At 38.1% G+C, this 24,125-nt stretch overlaps 1 protein-coding gene across 5 annotated transcripts in view; it reads right to left on the bottom strand.

Annotated features, from left to right (window-relative positions):
• DISP1 (dispatched RND transporter family member 1) overlaps positions 1-24,125 on the bottom strand; it is a gene marked incomplete at its 3' end in the record, with an annotated part of 87,938 nt that overhangs the window by 14,529 nt on the left and 49,284 nt on the right. For all 5 annotated transcript variants that reach the window (XM_084284217.1, XM_084284220.1, XM_084284218.1 and 2 more), the window contains 2 exons: positions 20,274-20,810; positions 1,809-1,838 (listed from right to left, as the gene is read on the bottom strand). In XM_084284217.1, the coding sequence (XP_084140343.1) occupies positions 1,809-1,838; positions 20,274-20,779 (536 nt within the window). In that variant the 5' untranslated portion in view covers positions 20,780-20,810. The remainder of the gene's footprint in view (positions 1-1,808; positions 1,839-20,273; positions 20,811-24,125) is intronic.

The raw sequence follows: 24,125 nt of genomic DNA, 5'->3' as shown, positions 1-24,125 counted from the left end.
CTACATTTTAATTTTATCTGAACATAATTCGATGCCACTGAGGGCTCTGGTTCCAACCAAGATGCCTACAGGCAGCCCAGATGTTGTCTCCCTCTGAGTGGCTAAACACATGGCAGTTCCTTTAGCTTTCACCCATTAAAAAGCCAGAAAATTAGTCTAATTACAGCAAAGCCAATGCCCTGAATTAGATTCTGTGTCTGATAATTTTCAAATCCAAGAGAAAAATCTCTTCCAAATCTATTCCTCAGTTAAGGCATCACTCCTATTCAGAAGGCACATCCTTAGTGCCACGCATGTACCTTAGCACTTTGCCATATCGCGGTAACGCCTCATGCTTTTTGATGCCTAATTAAAAATACTCTTGCAAAATGAACCAGGCATATTATGACATTACTACACTAGATTTTTTTTTTCTCCTCCAAAGTATTCAAGCACTACATGATAAATTCTTTGTATCTATGATGTTGACTGAAATCTTTCAGACCACTCATTCACTGCTTTCCATCTAGTTGTTAGAATGGTTGTAAATATGTGCAGTTTCCACTAATTTCTTTCCTCCTGATATTTCACACACATGACAAAGTATTTCTTCTTCATGTTTTAAACAAATACAAATGCTCAGGAGATTCAATACGTAATTCAATCTAGGCTGATTTCACCATTTTGGCACCACTAAAGACTAGTTTCAAGCACTCTACCCCAAGGTGATCTAGACTCCTGGCATTTTCTTAGAAAGTAGGAAAAAAATAAAAAGCATTTTGCTTTCCCTTCCATTTTAAGCAAAAGCATAAAACTTGGATAGTGTCAAGCTTTTCTGTTCAGCACTTATATGCAGACATACTCAGTTTAAACCACTGCTCAGTCTCACATAGAGAGACAGAAACATATCACATACAAATTCAATACAAGTAATCACGAGCAATGGCTGTTTGTGTGACTGCACTCGTATTACCACAGATTTATGCAACTCACACTAGATAGTCAGTGAACAAGCCTGTTTTTTACTGAAGATAAATTCTACAGGTGGATTATGTTTTTAACGTATGTTCACTTGCAATGATTTCTTGTTGCTATTACTGATACATGAACAGTTTAGGTGAGTTGCTCTACTATTTTCTAAGATCCCGCCATTCCTCAGAGAACATGCTGTCCAAACCCAGCATTCTTGATCGTGTGGGTTTTCTGCTTTGGTTTTAGGAAGCAGTGAAGATCACTACGATGAAATTATCTGAACTCTTCTGTCAGGTTATCATTCTCGCTGACACAACCAAGCTGCTTCTCAGAATAACCCTTCATTGGAACAGTAATAAGCCACAGGGTTTTTAAGCTTCTGCTGACAGTGTACATGTATAGAACAAGAATGGCATTGACTGTAGTAAAAATTACAATAAGATATTTGCCAGAAAAGCAGTCTGCATAATTTTAAAATTCTGGCCTGGCATTTTGTCTCTAAAAGCCTCTCCCAAAGAAGCTATTTATGGAAAGCCTACTTAGGCCACTTTCTGTGGTCTATTCTCTTCCTGCTCCAACCGGATCCACAGCTGTTTGATTACAGATGTCAAGGGGCATGTCCCTGGCTACACCTTTCCATGTTTATGTAGGGACCCGTTGAAGACCAGTTCTCCTAAATGCTTCAGAAATCCACTACCCACTGTGTGAAGAAATACTTTCAATATAAATGTTTTTAATTTGATGGCCTACTATTTTTCTCAAATGTACCTCATTCTTGCATGGGGAACAACAACTTTATGATCACTTTCTGTCTTTATGATTCTGTAAATGTCTCAAGTGATGGTATTATACCTTACCTTTTTGGTAACTTGAATGGTCTGGCTGGCCTGGAAAAGGAGGAAAAAAGAGTAATTGAAAATATATGAAATATATGTGCAAATGCCAATTTGGTTAATTTTTCTCATACATGGATAAGCAACTAAATGATAAAAATCAGCTGTTTCAGAATATGAATTATTTTAGAAGGCATACAATCATACTCAATTGAGCCTTTGCAAACATGTAATTCAGAGAATAATTATAGCTACAAAGACAGCTGGGTTTTCAAAAGTGGAATTTTATGCAGCTGATTTTTGGGATTACTATTTGAGAGGCTGTTCCAGTTTTCAACAAAAGACCAAATAAACGAGATAAAAATTCAGTACCATTAAAAATCATGAGAAAGTTTGCATATGATGGGAAAGGACAACCAAAACACCATGTTCTGACACTGCAATTCATGGACCTTCTTAATTGTCCTTCATAATTCCATTACAGAAAATGATTTTGGCCAGAATTTTTGTCTTACCATAATACAGAGAATAGCATGACAAAAAGTACCTATATAAGATAACTTTTCTATGCATGTTTCTGTTTTTATTAAAAATGTAATATAAACAACTTGATGAGGAGACTGCAAACCCAAATGCAAATTATTCATACTCGCACCTATTCAGTGAACACTTCATTTTGTCAGCTATTGATCAGCAAGTCCAGCACACATTTCATTTTTAAAAATTCCCATGAAGTCCTTTCAAGATTTTCCTGTCTATGAACATGACATACAATTACTCTGAAAATGTAACCATGCTCTAGCCTGATTTAGTTATGAACTTGCTTTATCGTCATGACCATATTTAATACTATTTCTTTAAAAAGTATAGAGAACAATTTAAGAAACAGCTGCTTGCATAAAATAGGGCACTTGGTACTTCTGCACTGTGGTTTCCAAAAGAGTGAAGATTTGCATATTCTCATACCACTGGATTAATAGCTCAAACTTTGGATCCTCCAAAGGTTTTCACACAAATTTAAAGCTGAATTCAGTGCTCAAAATTTGCCATCATGTGAGGAATAAGATTTGTCACATTGGGTTGAAATTGTGGTCCAGGGGAGTAAACATTCTGACATAAGCACTCTGAGGTAGCTACTACCATGCCTGTGCTAGGTGACAGTACTGCTTAGGCTATTTCTAATTCAGAGCAACTATAAGGGTCAAGGGGAAATAATTCATATAAAACTGAGCCTCCAACTCTACACTCTGTTACAGCAAATAAGAAGTATATGATCATGCAAAACAGCTCCTAACACAGCAGGAGGTCACTTCAGACATACATTCAAAGTGTTGCAAAATAACATGATAGCAAAAGGTATGATGAAAATATAATTGAAAAAGTAATATAAATTCTGCAATTCATGTTATCCTTTTCTTCAGCAGAGACGATGGAAGAAAAAGTTAAACTAGCAAAGGTAACACTGATGTTAAGCCCTCTTTTATTCTATATCCTCATTCATTGTATATCTCAGGCAATATAGCACAAATACAACTGTAACATTTCATCAAGATCCTGGCCTGTATCAGGAATGGTGCAGCCAGCAGGAGCAGGGAGGTGATCGTCCCCCTGCACTCTGCTCTGGTGAGGCTGCACCTCGAGCACTGTGTTCAGTTTTGGGCCCCTCACTACAAGAAGGACATCGAGGCCCTGGAGCGTGTCCAGAGCAGGGCTATGAAGCTGGTGAAGGGCCTGGAACACAAAGCCTGTGAGGAGCGGCTGAGGGCACTGGGGCTGTTTGCTCTGGAGAAGAGGAGGCTCAGGGGAGACCTCATTGCTCTCTGCAACTGCCTGAAAGGAAGCTGTGGGGAACTGGGGGCAGGCCTCTTCTCACAGGTAACTAACTGTAGGACTTGAGGCCACTCGCTCTAGTTGTGCCAGGGGAGGTTCAGGTTGGCAATGAGGAGACATTTCTCCTCAGAAAGAGCAGTCAGGCACTAGGACGGGTTGCCCAGGGAGGTGGTGGAGTCACCGCCCCTGGAGGTCTTCAAGGAAAGGTTGGACGTGGTGCTTAGGGACATGGTTTAGTGGGTGATAGAGGTGGTAGGAGGATGGTTGGACCAGATGGTCTTGAAGGTCTTTTCCAACCTTAATGATTCTATGATTACATATATATATATATGTAATATATATGATTATATATATATACACTACATATATATGTAGTATATATGATTACATATATATATACACATATATAAATATGTATTACATATATATATACATATATATATATATGTATTTCCTCGAGAAAACTTAACTTTGATAAGAAATAAGAATTAAAACAACAACAACAGATTTCTACCAGTTCTAACCCACTGCTGTCTGGAATTGCTCCAACCTGCCAAGTAGTGGAGATGCTAAATGGAACACGAACGTAGGGAGCAGAGTAATACAAATTGCTCCTAGCAGCCACGAGGAAGCTGGAGAAAGGGATAAGGAAAGCAGAATACACAATTTGCAGTTATAGTAACTCAGTTTGAGGAAGTGTACGGACAAGAATTTTCTCTTAAGTTTAGCCACAGAAATTAAGGCTAAATTTATGAAGTATCACCAACCTTTAGTTTGTAGTCCGACATGCACTAATCTGTATTTCAGAGATACTGAACACACTAATTCTAACAACTAATACCAAAAAAATTTCTGGTTCTCCTGGTGCCAAGAGAAGAACAGCTTACTTGTCAGAAACCAAAATTCACAGAAGCCCAGACAAACTGATTTCTGAAATGATTTTGCAACAGTAAGTTGCCTGAGGCTGAAAGAGAAGCTGTGGCAGGCTTAGGAGGCTTCTCATCATCCTAACTAAACCTTTAACCACAAAACAAACTTTTTTCAACAGAAGCTAGACTGGACAAAAAGAAAGTAGGTATTGGGGTTGGAAACCACTAAACCTGAACCTTGAGGGAGTTGTAATGGGACTCTATATGAAGAGAAATGCTTAAACAGGGAAACCTTTCACGGACAAATTCAGCACCAATGAAGAACATTAACTGAGTCTGTGCTTCCACGCCTGCACGGAAAGGGATAAAACGACAGAGTCAGAAAACAGATTTTTGTAATTACAAGATATGCTTTTTGGGTTTCCAGATTAGAGGGGAACATATCCACACATTTACTGTTAATACAGTGACCCAAAGATGAATTTCTACATTTTATTTTTTAAGATCTGCATTTCCACATATGCTCAGTTACTTGTGAAAGCAAGTCTCTTTCTCATCTGTGCCGTAATGGAGTTCACCACAAGCAACAATACCATGCAATTATTTAGCACAAAAAACAGCCAAGCAAGGACCACAACTACAGCACTAGTGGCGATAATTCAGGTCTCTACTGACGTGTATAGAAGTGCGTATAGCAATTCCAGTTTATATGGACAGATAAAATTGCCTTCTGTATGCTTGGATTCTGTCAATTTTAGTGCCGCTTTTCCAACAAAGTTAATCTACAAGGCTGAAAAAAACAGCAGGTTCTTTAGTTGATTATTAACTCCCACAGAGGGAATGTTTTCCTCTGCACAGGCTGTAACACCGCTCTCCACATCACCTCACACTATGCTGTATGATTGTTCAGTGGTCTGCATGAGCCTGTAAAGGGTTATCTGGTTCATCCAGAGAGCTGTGTCCACATCACGACACAATCCCCCAGATCTGAGGGTTTGCTCAGACTGGGAGGTACAGAACAGCCACAGAACCATCTGAGCTCCTAAAAAAGCTGGTGAGATAAAATTTAGTTGGGAAGGACCAACATGTTTAGTTGGGAAGGATCCTGCTGTGGGGATGATGCAGGCACCTTCTCAACGTATCTTTGTGTGTATTCTCTTTTTCCACTGTTCTCCCAGTATCCCTTCTGCATGCAAAATCTTAGTAAACATGCACATCTTAAATCTTCACCCAACTTTATCCCCCATTTTAATTATGTCTCTGTAACTATACGGCAAAACAAGTTTTCTCAACAGAATCTAAAATTTGTTTTAGATAGGACTTCCAAAATTAACTTCGGCTGATTTGATTTACATAAAAAGAGTAAAAACACCAACATAACTGTTTCCTATCCTCTCTTTTTCCCATCAAAACCAAACTACATTTCCCTCTGTTTCCTCCACCTGCAAAATGTATTCAGTGCTGAACAAACGATGATGATTAAGTTCTTCAAAGTTAGGGAGGGTTAAAGGTCACACCTGCTATCAAACTGTTTTGTTTCGAAAAGCGTGCATTAAAAAAACCTGTGTGTACCGGAGTGAATTCCAGCAGTGTAACCAATCCCTTGCAGCTGTTGTGATGACTCTATTGTATCAGTCAATAAGAAAAGTTATCCCTGAAAACTATGCACAAAAATTCTTTAGTTATGCTCTAAAATACAGAAATGCATGGTAAAACCAGATCTTTCCCACTTAATTAAAGCTGCTGTGTCTAATTTTTGAAGTATTATACTTCCACTTAGTTTAAATAACACCCCCAAGCTCTAAAAAAAGTCTAGACAAAAAAAAATAATAAAATAAACAAGAACAGCAACAAAAAAATCAGTTTTCATGAGAAAGAAATGGTGAATTCCATAACTGTATTGGGACAAAAGCCAAGCTGATGTTTGTATTGAATTACCCTTGTAGTTCTCACAAGTTTGGTACCAGAAAGTGACAATTGCATTGGTTTATGACATGACTAGCAGAACAAAGGTATTACATAAATTACACTCACTGATTAAAATCCAGTATAAGCTATGCCAAGGGGAAATAAAAGGATGAGCGATATTCTACTATCATTACTGCAAACCTCATCTCTACTCAACTGACGCTTTGCTTTAAGCTTTTCTTTTCTAATGGCTAGTTTAGCTTGAGCATCACACAACTAGGAAGTACAAAATGAAAAGATAAATAGATTCGCTAAAAAGCTCCTAAGTTCTTCAACATGAAACTGATTTGGTTGACCAGCATCCTTCTGTGTGAGATGGTGAAAAGGAGTGGTGTTTTTAAAAAATGTTGCTATAATATTAGACTGCTTATTAGGCAAGCATTACTGTCTAAAAGCAATGTGTCGTGAGCGTGTTCCTTCAGCATGGAACTTCTCCAAATGAATTTAACACTTAATAAAATTGTGGATGCCTTATTGTTTACGTACTGCATTTGTTTTGCTTGTCTAGTAAGATTCAGAGGAATGCAAACCTGGATGTAACAGATGACAGTACAATTACCTAGATATTCCAAGTCATTCTTTTTGCAGCCTTCCCTCAACAAATCTCAATTGTGAAAAAACTATCAATTAAAGTAACCACTTTCACCTCACACCAAAAAGAAGCAATGCCAGCTGCTTCACGAGTGGATGCAAGAAAAGCTGCAGGAAGTAGCTATGACAGAAAATTACAAAAACAGACTATGTTTTGAAGCATACTTTGATGAGAGCTTTTTACCTACTGTGGAGTAAGCAACATGTAAAAATGCATTGGTGGCTATCAGTAAACTAAAAGGTAGAAAAAGATACAATTTTTGACCACAAGCATTCCTGCCTACTTGTTTTAAGTGTATTAACTTGTTTATATAGTAACTTGTTTTATCAAGTCAGTTAAAGAGGGTCGATACATTTCAAAACATGCTTTTGTACTAACTTGGCTAAACAGGGTACTCCTAAATCACATTAAATCCCTATTATAATTCTGGATAAAGCCCTGGTTAAATATTTGGCTTCTGAGTTATTTCATGACACTTACACACAATTAATTTCTGTTACACTGTGTGCAGATAGAAACTGAAGCTCAGATGTAGAGGGACTTTTCCCCTTTGTTCCTTGGAGGAACCACCAATGAGTCAGACTAAGCTGAAATGAATGCCTGTCGGGCTACCACCCCAGATACGAAGCAGCACAAAGGCACCGACTGGGACTGTTGCACCCTGTTCTAAGGTATAAGGCAACAACTACAAGAACCATAGACACACCTAAAAGAACCATAGATAAACCTGAAACTGCCAGGGCAGCTGCTTCCTGTGTAAGAGAAGCAGGAGAACTTCCAGCCTTGGCTAAAAGGCGCTGTTGTACAGAACCACACAACAGCTGAAGCTGGAAGGAGCCTCTGGAGGTCCAACCCTCCCTGCCCAAGCAGGGACACCCAGAGCAGGTTGCCCAAGACCACGTCCAGGTGGCATTTGACTATCTCCAGGAAGACTCCGCAGTCTCTCTGGGCAACCTGTGCCAGTGCTCCATCACCTGCACTGCAAAGAAGTGATTCCTGATGTTTATGTGGTTGCTGCTGGTACAGGCATTTCTTGATGACACACTGCTCTTCTTCATCCTGTTACCTGCCATCAAGCAGTTCATTGCTGACTTTCGGATGGATGGGCAATAAGCATCTCAAAAAGATAAACACCGGTATTTGCAGCCACTTTTCCTACTTCCCTGCGGTCTCAGATGAAAAAGTACCAACTGCTGAAAAATGCAGCGCATCCAGCAGAGATCCACACTCAGCTGCTTTTAAATTACAAACAGCAACAGTGGACCATAATTTCAGGGCTCAAATGTGTGTCCAAGTGTAGCACACAAATGGTCTCTGACAGAAACTTGGCAGATGAGGAAAAGCCCAGTTTTCTAAATGAGAAAACTAACAGGTCAGATTGCCAGCCTTTGTCATTTTGGCTCTGAGCTCCATAAAGTTTTGAAAATAAAAGCTTAGCTTGCAGCTATTTATCATAGAAGCGACTGAAGAAATTGTCACAGGGATGCAAAGTGATCCCCAATGGTACTGCAGAGAGCAGAGCCGCAGGGGCAATCACAACTGCTCTAGTAAAATGGGATCCGGAGCAAATGCAGCAGATCTGTAAGAACTTACCTTCTGGCAGCATGGACAAACACCGAAAGTTTGCTTAGTCTTAATTCTGCTTTCCTCATGCAGCTATTCTTAAAAGGCTTGCATTGTTTTTCTCAGTACAAATAACATCATGTCCATAAAAACACATAGCGTATTTGTGAAGTAGTGTACAGGACACAAATCGGACCTTCGTTTTGAAGCACCATGTATATACCACAGGTGTCTAAACACAGTGATACAAAAAAATCATTAAAAAATAATTTCATCTTGTATTTCATTTAAAGAGGAGTCCAAAATGTTAAATTAACTGTGCTTACTGAAAAAAAAATAGTATCAAGAAATTATCTGTGGAAAAAAAAATATGAATTTCAGTTAAATATAAAAAAAAAATAGAGCGGAGAAATTAGACTTTTCTTCTAGCAAGCAACTCAAGCAGTTGAAGAAGCTTTAGTTTACTGAACTTAAATCATTCCCTGGCTGATCTGAAAGAAACTGAAGATTTCAGGCATTTCATCTAAGCATAAAACATACTTTTCAACAACAAAAACAAATCATTTGTGTAGGGGCCAAGAATTATGAGGTGTTTAACTTCAATGCTTTGCTTTGCTGGAGGGACACTATTCCATTTGTTTGTAGCTCTGGTTACAAGAAGTGATAAAACAGCCTTTTGTCATTATTACACTCAAGAATAAGCTAAATCCCTGCAGGACAGAACGAGATACGCATCATGGTGTACAAGCTCCATTAGAACATACAATACAAAGCAAATTCCTACAAAGGAAGAAAATCCTACAGTTTTTAAGATGTTCTTGACCCATGAGAACAATTTCAATTACTCTAAAGTATTGAGCTAGCTTTCACCACTTTGTGAGGTAACAACACCTACCTGCTTTATCATTTTATCAGTCAGTGCAACCACTTAAACAACAAATGCAACTGCTTAAGTTGCCAAAAAACTTTCTGTAAGCCTCCAAATTAAGTTTTTTACTATGATGTGCAGTTTTCCCCAACTTTAATCATGAACTTTCTCTAGATATTCTTTAAACACGTAGTATTTATTGTCTTTGCATGTAGTTAGCTTTACTTATTTACATCTGTAAAGGAAACAGGACAAGCCACAGCAGAGGGATGCTGTTAAGATGGAACTCTTTTTTTTGATGGACTATTGGTTTTCACATCTTATCGAAAGTGAGAAAAATGCAAAGAATTTTCTTGTTCTTTCCCACATAAACTATCAATAAAAACCCATAAGGATTTAATTTTATCTCTAGATTATCAGGGAGAGATGATGTGAAACTAACTGCTATTTCATCCCATCAAAAAGCGTAAACTCCCAGTGTTGCATCTTTGCTTAACCTTATACTTACGAATTATGTCTGCTAAAACTTTATTCTTATAAATTATTATAAATTATATAAATTATAAGTTTTTATTCTTATAATTTTACTTTAAATAAATAAATTTAAAATGTAAAATTATTTAAAATAAATTTAAATTTAAAATTTATTCTTATAAATTCTTATAAATTCTTATGAAATATTCTTATGCATAAATTTAAGCAAAATGGAAGACGTAGAAGAAACCAAAAATCCATAAGCTGTCAATTCACATTTTTATAGTTGAGGTATCAAATTTTGTAAAGGTTTTGTCTCATCTTCTTGTATTCTTACATACCTCTTCAGTCCCAAATGAGGATATGTTCTATGTTTACAGAAATATGAGCAAATAACGTTGCCTTTCTGAAAGGAAAACAACTATGAAGGAAGGTGTTACCAATAATAAAATCATTGTCCACATGATTCTTAAACTGAATCATAGAATGGTTTGTGTTGGAAGGGACCTTAAAGATCATCTAGTTCCAATTTGCCTGCCATGGACAGGGATACCTAACACTAGATCAGTTTGCTCAAAGCCCCATCCAACCTGGCCTTGAGCACCTCCAGGGATGGGGATTCCACAACTTCTCTAGGCAACTTGTTCCAGTGCCTCACCACCCTCCGAGTGAAGAGTTTCTTCCTAATATCTAATCTAAGTCTAACCTCTTTTAGTTTAAAACCATTACTCCTTGTCCTATCACTTCACTCCCTGAACAAAGGGACCTCTTCAGCTTTCTGGCAGGCCCCCTTTAAGTACTGTAAAGTTGGGATTACCCTGAAACACGTGCAGGACCTTCTGGAATTTCATGAGGTTCACACATGCCCACCTCTCCAGCCTGTGTACGTCCCCCAGGATGGCATCCCTTCCCTCCACCATGTTGACCGCATCACACAGCTTGGTGTCATCCACAAACTTGCTGAGGTTGCACTTGATCCCACTGCCCAGGTCACTGACAAAGATGTTAACGTATGTCCAAACACAGACCCCTGAGGAACACCACTCGTCACTGGTCTCCACTCGGACGTTGAGCTGTTGACTGCAACTCTTTGAGTGCGACCATCCAGCCAATTCCTTACCCACCAAGTAGTTCATCCATCAGATCCACATCTCTCCAATTTAGTGATAAGGATATCACGCAGGGCAATGTCAAATGCTTTGTACAAAATCCAGGTAGATGATGTCAGTTGCTGTTCCCCTATCCACCAATGCTGTAACCCCAGTGTAACCCCAGGCCAAGACACTTGTCCTCCTACGGTAGAGGTACTGATTTAAATTTACCACAAAAGTGCCTGCTCTGCTGGCCTAGAGCATGCACACTGTGCAAAACCAGACTCTTTTAACATCAGTGGCAAAACCCTACATAACTGAGATGGATTTTGCCCACTTTCTGCTTTGAAAACATTATTTAACTTTATGAACCTACTTTCCAGAAGTAAAAGGTAGTTTTGGCATCTCCCAATCACAAGTTTCCAGCTAATGGCAGCATACAACAGATTGCTTTAGTGGGAAAATGCGCTTCTATCAAGTCAATATACGGGGGAGGTCAATGCAATATTAACATCCTATCTGTATGCGCTTTAATTTGGAAGTTACTTCTTGAGTTAAATATCCCAGTATGATTTATTCTATGCTAAAATTATAATACAATTTTTTAAACATAGAGATGACTTAAAATTGAAATGCTCCTACAAATGTCTTCAAGTTTTGGGGTTCCTGGCTATTTTTTTCCTTTTCTTTTGGTGCTCCATAGGGACTGAATACATTGCAGGAGCCTGCGTTAACTGAAAACCTATGTCTAAAGGTTCTACAGAACCTCATTTTTGCAATACTGACTTCTGATTGCTTCCCTCTTTCATCTTGAAGAACTGACTAAATATTATCAACTGCAAAGAAAGCTGGCTCTGTTCTTTAATAGAGTCAAGCTTGTTCGCTTGTCTTCAACAGGACGTAAATCATCTTCTCTGTAGGAAAATCTGACAATCTATGAGGGACCTAAATAACATACACTCTAAAATAATTTTTCTTATACTTTCCTTTCCCTCAAACTCTTCTCCAATGAGTGCAGCCACTTTTGAAGAGTTCTCAGACTACCAAAAAGAAAATTGCCAAACATACTTAAAATAGATTGTCCCAATTCTAAATGGCACTGTTTATATACAATTTAAAGTATATTCTTCTTCAAAACGTTTACTTGAAGCTATATATACATAAATATATATTCCTTTAATTTCTGAAGCACTGAAGGCACGTATAGTACTGCTTGGCAAGTTAAACAAAAGTTCTGAACTATTCAAGACAATAAAAAAGCTTAGTAAAATACCACCATGAATCATTATCTGAAAACAAGCCAGCAGCTAATTTGGTGCAGACTAATATTATTTCAAGATCCTTCACAAGTCTAAAACCATTAGTCTTTTTTCTTTTCTTTGAAATCACAGTGAAATTAATAGATATGTTCAGGGATTTAACTGATGACTAGAGTAGTTTTCAGCAGTTTAACTGGCAAAAATTTCCTTCCTGAGAAATATTCTATTTCAAAGCTGTTTATATTACACTCCCAAGTTGAATGGAGCAGTGCAAGGTCATGGTCACATCTTATATTTCTCTGACAGATGGGAAACTAACGTGACCCAACAAATCACAACATACATACACAAGAGGCTCCATCAGATGATACCAAAGACAATGAGAGAGGTGTACAAGAGCACCTATTTTCATAAAGGTATTTCTCTGCAAAGGCTGAAGCCTGTGTTTTTATAGGCATTAATGATGTTAAGTATATATAAGTTTGACTCTGGAACAGGGAGACTTCAGACTGCTGTATACCGTGCTTCAACTGGTACATGCTTCAGTCTTCCTTCCTGGGCAGCTACAAGAATTTGTGACCGCAAGTCACCAGAAGGTTCATTTTTGCTCTCAGAAGCTTGAAAGATACCCTTTGAACAAAGCTTTTTTTCAAGACATTTGTTTATTCAACAGATATACTGAGCAGAAAACTCATACCAGAGTAACAAAATTAATGTCAAATCGCTTGGGTATATTCCCCCTCTCGCCACACCCTCCTCCCCCCCATCTGTGTGTGTTTTTTTTTTGTCTTTTGTTTGTTGTTTTTACTGCTCAAGCACAACTGATTACTTAAAAGCATGTACATCGATTATTACTTCCTAGGAGATGAAGAACACATTGAAATATCATCAGAGAGGAAGGACAAGTGATTTTAGAATGACCTACAGACAATTACGGAAGCTTACAAAAAGCTTTGAAAAAGTCCACTCCTCATGCAGCACATTTCCTCCCATTCAGGAAAACTGAAAGCTTTCAAGAAACAGGAATACTCAAGTATTTCGTTTCTTTAATGATGTGAAAAATGAGGTAACTGGCTATGTTTAGTTTAGACTTCTGTTCTTCATTGACTATTATCTTGTTTCACACGTGAACCTTATCACAACCCAGTATTAAGTTAACGGTGCATGAGAACAACTACACATGGGCAAAGCACTTCAATGAACTGCCACTGATTTAGCTGTTCTGCTATATTTTTTTCTAAATATAATGTGTACATAAATGGTCAGTTTTAAAAGTTGTCTCAACACACAGACTAGTCCTTTTCAAGAGGAAACACAGCTGATGCTGTTTTTCCAGTCAATTTAATTCAAAAGGAAGGCCTTTTTTTTTTTTTTTGTATGTTTCTCTCACATTATCAGCTAATTACACCTTCTGAAGACTACAGTTCAAAGGCCCAGCAGATTGCTAGTTAAGTACTAGCTACCCTATTGTTCAAGGAAAGGTGAGGGATGCAGGGCACGGGAAATTCATTTTTCAAGCACACCGAATCTGGAGTCGGTAAGTGGCAGGGACTAAAGGTCACAACACTGCCCAGCTGGTACTCAGCTGCACTCGGGGCATAGCACAAGCTTTAGGCATCCTTTTTTGCTGTTGCATTAATGCTTGATTCAAAGCAATGCTTGGTAGACAATTACTAATGCTTAATTAATACTATTAAAAGCCTACAAGAATCCCTTAAACTGCCTAATGAATTTGATTTTAAGTGCACTTATTTTTTTCCCTACAGATGTTATTATTAATGTGGTCTGCCAGTAGATTATAAATGACATTTTTTATTCTCTGCATATTGTTTTTTGCTTTCAGCTCTGTGCAATACTAACCAAGTTATTTTATGTTTGCAGAACTGACAATGAACAGTAATCATCATGGGAACAGTAAATGAATTAACAAAACCACCATAAACTTCTTAAGTCATTGGTGAACACGGTAACTTAAGGCTAAGAAAAATTGAATAAAATAAGTCAAAATGAGAAAGCACAGCTCGAACTGAAAGCAAAATCCAGATAAAGAATGTATTTGGTCACAGGCAGAGCTCTTCCTGCACATCTGCACAACAGAGAACCTGCAGTCGGACTCAGATTCAGAAAGATGCACCAAATTGCTATACATTCCTTTTCCGTTCATCAACTGTATTAAAATCCAGGTACGCCACTGGGCTGTTAATACTGAGACACAAAAGGGAGCACCTCATTTGTGGTTCACATTTGCCTCCATCCTCTTCATTCTGGGAAACCATGGGATAAAGAATTCCTATTTTACCATGGAATAAAGGAGAACAAAGTCAGAATTGGAGTGTTTCCATGCAACTTACTAACATGCAGGTATTCCCGATCTACAGCATGAATCACGGTATTTGTAACATCATGTACCTTGAATGAAACAACAGGAACAGCTTCTGCCTTTCAGCTAAAGAAGGTTGATAAAATGGTTCAGAAACAACCTTCAAAAATCTCACCTAAAAGATTTTTTGTTTTAATATACATATTTAATCTTCCTATGGGAAGGAAGTTAAGCTTTTAATTAATCTACAACACAGTACATGCACACTTATTATACAGAAGACATTAATGCACATTATGCGTATATATAAACATACACATATACATTATGCGTAATGCATAAAAATTAAAACAAAAGAATCCTTGAATGTGTTGAATATAGTAGAAGCTAAGAATTTTCAAAACGGAAAATATTTATCTAGGAGAAAAACATTTTGTTTCAAAATCTCTATGTAGGAGTTCTCATGAACAGTTAATGTTGCTGAAATGAGAGACTATATTCAAAGCTATTATATACGCATGTATACGCATAATCAGCTCTGCGAGCCCTGCAGAATGTACCAGATAACAATTATCCTTTTCCTGGAATCAAGCAGGGAGCTGTTTCATAACAAAGTCTTGTTACTACGATTGGTATTTGGCAAATATTCCCTTGCTTTTTGAGGAAAAAAAGAAAAGAGCTTTTTATTTCTTTCTGGTTCTAATATTTGTGCCAAGTAACTAGAAGCAAAATAGAAAATGGGTAATTCTACCTTCACTTCACAGCCTTTTCATTTTCATAGTGTCCCTTTTTAAATTATCAAAATAAAAGTACTGAAGTGTAGCTGCAGTAATGTTTAAACAGTGTGTGGCACACAACCCTCTGAGATACAGCAGAACTCAGAATCCCAGAGCCTAACATAAATCCGCAATGTCAAAACAGTTCAAAAGAAGGCTTAAATCTAACTGGAAGGAAGACGCGCAAGAAATCTTAAGATACCAACACTTTACCATTTTCCTGACTCTGCAGTACCATGTTTTTGCCTTGCTTGGTCTCACAAGTGAAATTTTGGAATCCAGCAATTCAGATGTGAATTGCAGCCTGGTTACTTGTGCTGTTCTGCTCACCTCACAGGATTTTGGGTGCTCAAAGAATTTTAGTTCATGAAGACAGGAAATAACATGAGCAGCTCCACTTCTCTCATTCTCTGATGATTCTCCTCATTCTCTGATGGAGGATGAGGAGCAATTCCCAAATATCCCAGTTTTCAATTTTAGCCAAACTAATGATTCTGTAAGGCTTCAAAACTGATTTTATTTTCATGTTCTAGCTTGATATGACTATATGGTCAGGGAGAGACCATTCCATGTGTCCTTTCATCCTGGTCTTTTTAAAAGAGATTATTCAGATGTTTCACAGAGCAGTTTTCTTTACTTATCTGCTTTAGTCAAAAGCATTAACATTATAGTCCTGAAATATAAATAATGGTAGATGATATAAAGCAGGTCTACTCTAAGAAAAGAGAACTTGTGTGAATTTATGGGTCCAATACTGCAGAACTGCAAGCAGTACATGCCCTGGCAGACTGGAGCCATTTCCTTATCACCACTTCTTGCAGCTCCGTGACCTCTTCTCCCTTACCTTTTGTCTCTGAGTTCATAGATTCAAGTTTTCTAAATTGTATCGCAAAACACAATTCCAAAAGAGTTATCATCAAGATTAGTAAGGATACAGTTACTTTTTAATTAGTGTTTTCCCATCAAAAAGTGCACATACAAATCTGAAAGAAGCAATTTAATTGGGTAGCAGACACAACAGCTATAGACAGCATTGTTACCACATGCTTTCCACAAATCTGAGACAACTTACTGAACCATTTCTGCACGTTCTTCCTCTTCTGCCCCTATTTACATGTATACATTCATATATAAATAACAGATTTTGAAAAAGACCAGGAATGCTCAAGAGTTTTCTGGTTATACATTTCTGCAGTGTTTAGATCTGCTGGAATATGGAATTGTTCGTTATTTATTTTATCCTTCTTTCATCCCAATAAACATGCTACTAGGCTGCATGGTTTCACTCTTCCCTAGTGACTCCTAACTCGGTCCTTCCAGTTGTCAAACATCAGTCTTCATGATTTTTCCACTTCTTATGGGTAACAACAGATTAATAGCCTTGCTTGGATCCTCTTTCTTATTTCTACTGCCTACCCGGTGAAGGTTGCTGATAATTACAGAAGCAGATGGAAGCAAAGGAGGGGCAATAACCACCCACCTTCCAGGGCTACACATTTGTTGATACATAAGCACTTTCAGACATAAAGGATTACTTCAACACGAGCCTTTTTAAGGGACATGGTGGAAAAGTCTTCCAGTAGTACCTGAACAGAAGAACTAATCATACCATGTTCCAAACTGGTAAGTTGAGAAACCATTTGTTAGAAAGCAAACCGAGCCCCTTCGACCATTACATTCTGATATGAACAGACAGCTGGAATTTCACAGGGCGTGTTTGTGCTGTCAAGATATTGTGCCTACTAGAAAAGAGGTATGAACATGTTTAAATGCATAGCATCTTAAAAATGTACACAAAATAGCACAAAACTTTGTTCAGTATCTTTCAACCTCAAAAATATCTAAAAATCAGAATCATTATGGCCAACAGTTACCTACTTTACCTGCTTTCATAATAGACTTAGAGTTGTTTGCCACCTTTACATTGTATACCACCAACCACTACAAATGTTTTGTTTAATTTATGTTACAAGCCTTTTTCACCCATCTGAAAAACTACCAGTTGCCTAGACGTTCAAGTTATGGTGCACAGTTGACATTTCTATGTAATTTAGTTTACTCTTCAAAGCTGAACACTACAAAATTCCACATCTAGTCACCTTTAAGAGTGGCATTATTTCAATTTGTCTTCTTTATATACTACAATCCCCAATGATACACCAGACCCACATTCCTTTAACATTAGGTCACTAGCAAATGTTAAGCCTTGGGCTTAAAAACCTGACAAAACCTGTCGTGCTGAAATAATTGGTTACCTGCCTGGAGCTGTAAGCATTAGTGATATAGTTTGCAGAAAGCATTCACCCCCCTCTATCAAATCACACCCCCCAGACCTAAAACTTTAACAATACTTGAATGCATATTTTTAAATTATGAAGGACCAAAATGAAAGCTAGTTTGACTGCATTCTGAATTTAGTTAATGTATCATATGAGAACCTGCATTTTAAATAACCATGTTAAAACATGCACATATTATAGAACTGGATGATTTCCAGTTAGCCTAGAAAAATTAGGAAAAATGTCTAGAGAAGGAGATGTTGTGCAGATTATAGGCTCAAAATATAATAATATCAGTGTGGAACAAATCATTTAAAAATATCTCATGTCCAGTGTTAACCTTCTCTTTAGCACTGCAAAGTAACTACTGATGAACAAGACTGCTGCTTCTTGAGCATAGAGCCATTCCGCTGCAAGGCTGAATCCAGTTGCAATGTCCCCCCCCCCCCTTTTTTTTTTTTTTTTTAACATCTACCAACATATTTTCATTGACAATGGTCTTATAGCATGACAAACTGGATTCACAATGCAACAGAAGGCTGTAATATTCAGACACACTTTGTAGGCTGTTCAGAGAGAAAAAGTGGTTGGTTCCATGCTAATAACTTATGCATGCATTTTCCATCAGTGTAGATACTGCAAGTTTAAGGCTGTAAAATGTATTTGAAAGTCCAGCTTTCCCAGTATGGCAAGAGACTTGAGTCCTATTTACCATGTTTAGAGCTAAAAACAGGTGACAGCAACTATAGGCTGGGTGGCATTTAGAAGACTGATGAAAATATTTAATTTGCATCTTGCAAGCATCTTCTTTATGACAAGATTCAGTTCTAGAAGGAATTCCAGAAAATAAACAAACTTTTGATAGCGATATGTAGAGTATGCTAGTGCAGATAGCTAATAACTACTAACTACAGGTGCTTTAAAGGCCAGATTCTATCCTTATTTTGACTGTTTGACTGCTAACATTAAGACGAACATTTATCAAATGATAAATAACTTATGTACATTTATGTACTAATGTATGTCATGGTAAGGTAGTGCAAGATTAAAAAAGCATCTCAGTTCAAGATCCTAATCAGAATAGCTCAAACAAAAACATAGTATTTCTGAAATACTACGGAAATCATTATTATACCATATCTTAAATAACTTTTCAGTGCTCTTATCTGGAGTAAAAACAGAAACACAGATTCTGCATCAAATTTGTTCCCTTCCTCAAGACCATGGAATACAGATGAAGTTTGACAGACCTGTTTCAGAATGAGAAAAACAGCAAAATTAGTGCTGCCATTTTGACACTGGAAAGTACAACTGACCGATTCAATAATAGTTCAACTTCCCTCCATACCTTTGCATACAGAATTATATGCAAGTTTTCAACTTTTCTTAACAGTTAAACACATATGGAATGGGGGATTGAAGCAGTTCCAACAATAAAGATTTTTTCCTTTTGTAAGAGGAACGACTGGCAGGGGAAAGCTGATTTATACTTTGTATTATCCTTATTTTCATCTGTTTTTACCTTAAGGAAAAAAGCTTTATTCACTTTGACATTTTCCACATTGGATATCTGGATGTCCCAGTCTGTCCCACTATTCTCAGAAGTTTAAAATTAGTCCATACATTCCATTGACGCAAAATGCATATAACTGTCCGAGAATAACTTGTAGCTCCAAGTTTTAGAGCAAGGATGCAAATGTTGGATGACAGGGAGACGGGTAGCTTTTATTGCTCCAGTGAAAAACCATCCAATCTGGCTTAAGGTGCAACTCAGGAAAAAATAACCTTGCATAAAAAGCTTAGAGGTGTCTTACTGCAACGGGGAATTTGATTTTTACAAACTGCCTCTTGGACTGACAGTGATCTCCCCCAGAACCTGCAGGCCGTAGCAGATTTTCCTTGTGATTGTTGCTCCCCCTAGCTAGGATTACTGTCACTGGATCTCCAAAACTAACAGATAGAGGCAAGTTTCTCTAAAGTGGAGGACAGAAAGGTTCAAAACATGGAACAATACAAAGTTTCTCAGTCCTAGTGCAACTTTAAAGTTTAGCAGATAAGCTGAAAACACATGGAGGCAACTCACTGAGAAAGCTGATCTGACAAAGAAAAAAAAACAGCTAATACATTTATGAATGGTGATGTTGAAAATAGTTTCCAAAGCACCTTTTGAGGTAAATATGGGTTTTGTTTAGTCAATGTAGATATGCCAGTTCTTTCAGTGCTGTCCTAACTATCTCTGCATTAGTTCATTTCACATAATGCAGGTGTTTATTGTGTCTTCGAAAAGAGTTAAAGGGTTTCCAAACAATCCCCAAGAATTAAAAACAGCTTTTTTTTTTTTTTTTCCAAAAAGAACTCATTCATTTCAGTAATATCCATGTAGCAAAACAAAATTATTTTCCTGACTTGGATACTTCCGAAAAAAATCATGCTGTTAACAAATAAAAGATTAACTTGTAAAAACACTAGAGAAAAATGTTTGTTTATCTTCTTTTTCTGATGTGTTTTTTGTTTTTTTTTTTTTAAGAAAACGACATATTTATGGAAACAGCTACCCACCCAAAGGACTAAAAACAACCACAATTCTGCAATCTGCTTACCTTATCCTGGCTATGTGTTGCTGCACAGGCTGATGCTGAAAATGGTCAGGCCACTGATGGTGAAGGCAGAAGGATGGGGAAGGCTGAAGACAGCAGGCAGGTTGATATATGGGTGGGTGTTTTTGGCAAATAGATGCTGAGTACTCAGTGTGTGGCTGCATGCAGCACGAAGTCATAGGAGATGATGCTGAGCTGCCAACCACCGAATGACATTCTTGCTTGTTATTATGGCTACTTAAAGAGTGATGGTACGGGCAGGGGTGGCAGCATTGCGACAACATCTGCTGAGTTCTTTGGTTGTCTAAAGGCAGAAAGGAGGGTTTGATTGTACCGTTGAGTTGCAGGCAGCCATTTGGACTTGCTTTTGTTCTTGGTGTTTCCTTGGAAGTGAGCTGTTGGACAGCAACGTCTCCATCATTAGCTGCAATGATGCCTGGGCCAGAAGCATTTGACAAGATGCTGCCATTGCTCAGAATCACCGACTCGCTGACATCACTCATTGCCATGCTCCAAGTTCTTGATGGATAGAAGATGTTCCTGAAGAAACAAAAATAAAGCTTACAGAGCTGCAGTGTTTTCAGATGCTCAGAAATAGCTTTAGCTTTAAATTAGTAACGCTCTTCTCAGCTCTCTTAACGCAGGGCAATGGTCACATGTCATCAGGAAGGTTTTGAAGGACATTCTTGTTCAACTAAAAGTTACATTAAGTAATTAAAGCAAAACGCAAGTCAAATGACAGTCTCTGGGTCATAGCCAACAAGTAATGGCTGAGAAGCAGGGGAACAAGATCATTTTGTGTAAGACTAAGTAATGGCCACTATTTATGAAAGCAGACTTCCGTATAAACTGCCTAACGATCCACAACTTCGCACTGCAGCTTTGCCTGTGTGCTTTGAAAGCCAGCAGGAGAGAGGACCACACAGTATAAACTGTTTAATCACCACTAATGTGTGGCTTTGGTAGCTTTCCTTCTTATCCTCCCATTTCTGCCGAAAACCAGGCACATTCATATCTTTGAAGATGTTCTTTGAAAAATCCGTATTTAAATAAATCAAGCATCTGTCAAAGTTGCTGGGTGGTAGACTAGCTCTTTAGCAAAAGTTCAAAATGAACTATTACAAATAACAAAAATATATCATATGACAACACGCTTTTCCTAAGCTTAAAAAATAAAAATCCTAGCATTCAATTATGGCAGATTGAGAAGCTGATCCTTACAAGTGACATATTCTATAAGCAATTAAGAAATGCAATGTGCTGAAAATAAAGGATATTAAAGATTTTGTTCTAAAGTTGTTTGTTTGTTTGTTGAGGAAAACATAAATAAGTGAAAACTATTAATTTTGGAGAAGGAAACTATTGATTTTGAAGGAGCTTGTCTCAAACTCAAAACTGACAACAGATAATTCCCCATGTTATCTCCAGTTGTATTTTACTAAGATTTGGAAATAAGCTAGAGATGATTTTGATAAATAACAAGAAAGGTCAAACATCACACTTATCTAGGGTAAGAATTTGTTTCCCAAGTTACATGGCTTTTTTGGAGGGGGAGGATGGAGGAGTAAGGAGAAAGAAGAATGAAGGACAAACTAATTATACGCTATTTACACTAACAAACCAACATTTGCTTAAAAATTAGGATCAGCTCATTATAACTATTTTGGCCAGTCACATTAACCTTCCAGTACCGAATTCAAACAGCAACATTCCAAGTTGAAATTGCAAGGCTTGCATTACAGACGCTGAACTTTGCAGAGAGACACAACACAAAGGTTAAGACAGATAAGCGAGAAAGTTTCTAACTCATTTTCTTCTCTGTTACCTTTGCCGAGCGCTCAGAGCTAAGCCTTCCCAGCCAGCTGAGCTATTTAATTGCCTGAATGCTAATTCTGAGCAGAAAGCGCTCTGCACAGAGGAATGCTGCCCCCAGCAGCCCCCCTGCGCAGGATCTCCCCGAGACATAACTAAATCCTTCGCTGCTGAAACAAAAATTAATCCCACGCTATTTGTTCTAGATCATGTGCGGAGTCAGATTCCCTGGGAAGTCACTTTCATTTAGGTAAGCAGTCAGAGCAGGAGAATATGCTGCTAAACAAGGTGATTTTTCCCGAGTCCAATTCCACACATTCCTGCCCGATACCCCCTCCCGGGGCCAGGCAAGTCAAGCCCATTGAAGACTTTTCACAGAACACAGAGAGTAAATTCAAGTGCTTGGCTAAAGTTTGGTTCAGCCTGAAGAGATGCATTAGTCATGTGAAATGGCGCTGTGTTTGAACAGTCAAGTTTTGTCGCAAACTGGAGGCAGCTTCAAAGGCTGCTGGAGTGGACGAGAGCAAGACAGAGGGACAGCGAGGCAGAGAAAGCTCCCATTGAGTCGGCTGGCAGCATTTTAGGAATTTCTGCCTGATTGTTTTCATTCGCTCGTGTAACAGATTCATTGCATGGTGGTGTTGTCGCATTTCTTTTTCTATGTTAGTTGGCCTAAATATCATTATTTGAGACTGCTGGAAACTGCTGAAAGTTACAGCTCTGCAGGCTATTACTGTAATTGAAAATCAGGTATGGAGATCCTGCAAATACCGAGTCCTTGGAGATGAAAGACCACATTCTTTTGGCTTTAAACCCAGGACATCTGTGCACGCAGCAATTGAGATAACACTGCATAATTTTTAGTGGCTGTTTCGAATCACTTCATGAAGGAATCACTTTACGAGGTGTGCCTGCAGCACGGAGATGCAAGTGTTACAACTCACACCCTTGGGAGCTGCTGCTCTCCGTGCAGAGACATTCGCAGTGTCTGTGCTGCTGAACACCAGCGCAGGGATTATGACTTTAGTTTCAGACAGCACCACAGCGTGCATTTAATGTGATGAAAAATAAAATACCTTATTTTCAGTGGATGTAATATCTCCCTGCATCTTTTTCAGTTTAAACTCAATTTTCAGAAAACAGAACTACAGACACTAGTAAATTCCAAGAAACGCCAGAGATCACCATCAGCAGTAGAACACGAGTGATGTAACTCTGCCTTTGTTCCCCTGGTGAACAGATCATCCATGAACTATTTCAAGCTATAAAAAACAATAACGGGTTAAACTGATTCTTCCTTCATAAGCAGTGAGAAACACTTGAGCTCTACTCATTTTCATCGAGTCTGATCAAGACGTAGAAGTATCTGCTCACCCTGAGCCTCTTTCCATGCTCTATTGAAGTCAGCAGAACTACTTTGTATGCTTAAGGCAGCCACATAATTAGGTGTTTTATTCCAACAGACCTTAGAATTGTTGCTCAAACTAATTCCCAAAAATTGGTTGAACTGCTTGTCCTCATTTGCTTTGGTAACTTTGTGTTCTGCTTTTTTTTAACGAAATGTAAGATGGCTGATGTTACTTGACAAGTCCAGTGTTACCTCACTTCGTCTTGCCCATTTGAAGGTACTATAAATTATGTCCTGTGATATTCCCCATGTCACGCTTCATACAAGTGTGCTGCTCCACTGGCACCAAAATTTCACCAGCAGTTGTTGTATCTCTGCTGTGTTTTGTCTCAGCTACCCCAACTGCAATGACTGGGAACTTACTGTGAAACGGAATGGCCCAAGGAAACAGTTAACTGAGAATCTCTCCTTTAGAGGATGCACAGATAGGGAAGTTAAATGCACTATGTAAAACCAAAATAAGAATTTATTAACATGTAGACTTGGGAAAACAAACCTCTGCATCCAGGGAGGAAAAAAAATGGAGCAAGAGTACTTTAGAACAGTCTCTGAGAATAAGGGTTGTAGATACATTGTGGATATAACATCAGTTTTAATATATACAGCCCTACTTAACAGAAGAATACATTCAATTA

Source organism: Netta rufina, assembly GCF_964035555.1.
Source record: "Netta rufina genome assembly, chromosome: 3".
Taxonomy (NCBI): Eukaryota; Metazoa; Chordata; class Aves; order Anseriformes; family Anatidae; genus Netta; species Netta rufina.
Note: the sequence above shows the minus strand (reverse complement) of the source record. Positions and strands in the feature narration are given on the sequence as shown.